The 2,618-nt window shown below is 34.7% G+C and overlaps 1 protein-coding gene across 2 annotated transcripts in view; it reads left to right on the top strand.

The window, feature by feature from the left end:
• The window catches only part of pasilla (RNA-binding protein Nova-1-like protein passilla), a 14,183-nt gene that overhangs the window by 6,204 nt on the left and 5,361 nt on the right, over positions 1-2,618 (top strand). The window contains exon 6 of one of the 2 annotated variants that reach the window (XM_017902067.1): positions 1,559-2,605. The exons of the other annotated variant lie outside the window; for it this stretch is intronic. Coding sequence (XP_017757556.1) covers positions 1,559-1,567 — 9 coding nt within the window. The 3' untranslated portion in view covers positions 1,568-2,605. Of the gene's footprint in view, positions 1-1,558; positions 2,606-2,618 lie in introns of those variants that run through there. 2 annotated transcript variants of the gene reach the window in all.

The raw sequence follows: 2,618 nt of genomic DNA, 5'->3' as shown, positions 1-2,618 counted from the left end.
ATATATATATTCTGTATATATATATATATGTGTGTGTGTATATATATATGTATGTATATATATATAAATATAATATATAAAAGATATAATATAAGTAATGAAATGATATTATAAACAATGTTGACAAAATATTTGCGTCCGCGTACGTAAAACATGATTTTATGTTTATCCATAAATTGTATGTGAACTATTATTGATTAAACTTCACTGTGTTGCCCAAATACATTGAAAAAGAAGTCACAGATACGATGAAGATGCAAACTATTATTAGATTGCTGTAGATAGATCTATTCCGAAAAACTTTAATAGAACATGTTACGAACGTCACGTGTACCATTAATTTAATTTATGAATCATTTTATTTTAATAGCCGTCGCTATTAATATCAATGGCAGCATAATATTTCTATGTTACATCTGCATGTGCAGTACTATATTATTATTATTTTCCTGCTGATTATACGCATCATCACATTAGATCTATCATTGGCGATTTCTTAATTTTATCCTATCGTCACTTTCTCTCTATCTCTATTTTATAATTTACACTTTCCGACTGCCGGTAGGGGCAGGTGCGTTCCAATTGATTTGGACAGGCTAAGATTTTCAAAGTGAAGAAAGAAAAAAAAAAGAAAAGAAAAAAAAGATTTTATATCTTGTCGTTTGCGACGATCGTTTGACTATTTCTACTAACGTACCTAAATCTAGTATCGCACTAAACTCGTACAAGTAGATCAAAAAATAAAAAAAATAAAAAAAAAAAGGAAACGAAAAATAAAAAAAAGATGCAAAAATTTGCATTCGATTTCATGGCAAAGATTTTAATATATTTTGTGCTTGCTACAAGTAACACTGATCTCTTTACAGTGAAGTGAAATTTGACTTTTATCCCATAGAACATTTCTTTTACGATTCCTTTTTCTTTTTTCTCTTTTTTTTTTCTTTTTTCTTTTTCTTAATTTCCCTTTTTATTAGCGATAAGATAATTTTGTTTCGACAAACGGCGAAGGTCGATCCCCTGTGTGTCGGCCATCGCGTTTAACCGGCGAAGCAACGCACTTCGATATCGTTGAAATTGCAATGTTTCTAATATTATCGGTTCTATATCGGCGAGCAATCAGCAATTTTTATATCTGATCGCCATAATCAAAATCAAAGAGCAATTATCTTTTTTCGGTTCGATTAGAATCCGTACGAGCTTGTAATATGCGCGTTGAAACCGGAAGGAGTAGAAAGAAAGAAGGCAAAAAGAGAGATTTTTCGGAGAACGAAAACGTGCAAGTAAATCTCTGTGACAAACAACTTGTAGGTAGCACGAGGTAATTAGATTAGGTTACGGTTTTTCTCAGTAAACACATTCCTTAGTAGAACAGATTATGTATAAGGCTAGCTGTGATGGGGTTGCGAGTGAAAGAGAGCGAGAGAGAGGGAGAGAAAGGAGAAAATTAAAGATTTGGGGGGATGATATATATATATCTGTATATCTATATACTGATCAGCTGCCAGTACGTGAAAAATGCCACGATAGCGTGTAAAATCATAAGAATTTGTTTGTGCAGGGAAAATAACTCGATGGCGAATAATGGTTGATCAGCAAGGAGAAATGGAGGAACGATTGGACGGGGTTTTGTTCGTATTGTAACGAAAATGTCGATGTTAAGTGTGAAATTATATCAGGATCGGATGTCTCGGTCCATTTTCCAATGTTATCGCTTGGAACAGAAAAATAATAAACTCTCCTTGCATCATCGATAAGAAATGAACCGATAAACTTGTACAAGCCATAGAGATCAGCCAGTCTAATATAAGTATTTCCTTTAGCGGTTTATATACATCTGTACAATATTAGTATTTTATAAATATCGTAAATGTTACGGGGCTACGGTTCGTATGTGTTCACCGGTTTGCGGGATGATAACGCGATTAGGGGAGGGATCGATCGGTCGGGGTGATCGCGGGATCGATGGCGGGAAATTGCATGTGGGCAAACGGGGGGGCAGAGATGATCGATCGTATGCGTTCGTTCTGATTGTTTCGTGTTGACAGAGATACTTTTATAGAGTTTACCTGTTGCATTATTGCGTTAAATTTTATCGTCGCGCGTTGGACGATTGTTGCCTGAAGGGAAAAGAATATACCTCCATGCGAAGTGGCAAAGCAGAGCAGTATTGGTTGGCCAGTCTATGTTACCTACGAGTTGTTTAACGAGAGGACACCCGTTAGACTAATTAAGCCGGCAGTCGCCACGTATTTAGACGAATCTTATTTCATATGACGCTTTGTTTTGTACAGTTCGAGATATCTCATTCGATTATTCTATAAGCGAGGTGGGGAAAAGAGGTAAAACACGGCGGCAGTGAGTGTTCGTTGAGCGCCGTGTGATAGTTGTACGCGATTACTAAGTATAGATGTGTAGGTAGTGTCTTAAATCTCTTATAAAAGTCGTCATTACAGGTTCAACGTTTTAATCAATAATCGATCGATTTAAAATGGAAAAAAAAAGAAATATTTACAGAAATGGGTAAAAAAAAAAATATATATATATATAATATATATACATATATATGTATATATATATGATTATACTCTCGTACGTGAAGAACGTAGTGTGTAGTAATC

This window comes from Eufriesea mexicana, unplaced genomic scaffold (genome assembly GCF_001483705.2).
Source record: "Eufriesea mexicana isolate 0111107269 unplaced genomic scaffold, ASM148370v2 scaffold1653, whole genome shotgun sequence".
Classification (NCBI taxonomy): domain Eukaryota; kingdom Metazoa; phylum Arthropoda; class Insecta; order Hymenoptera; family Apidae; genus Eufriesea; species Eufriesea mexicana.
The sequence above is the reverse complement of the archived record's forward strand: the minus strand, read 5'-3'. Positions and strand labels throughout refer to the sequence as shown.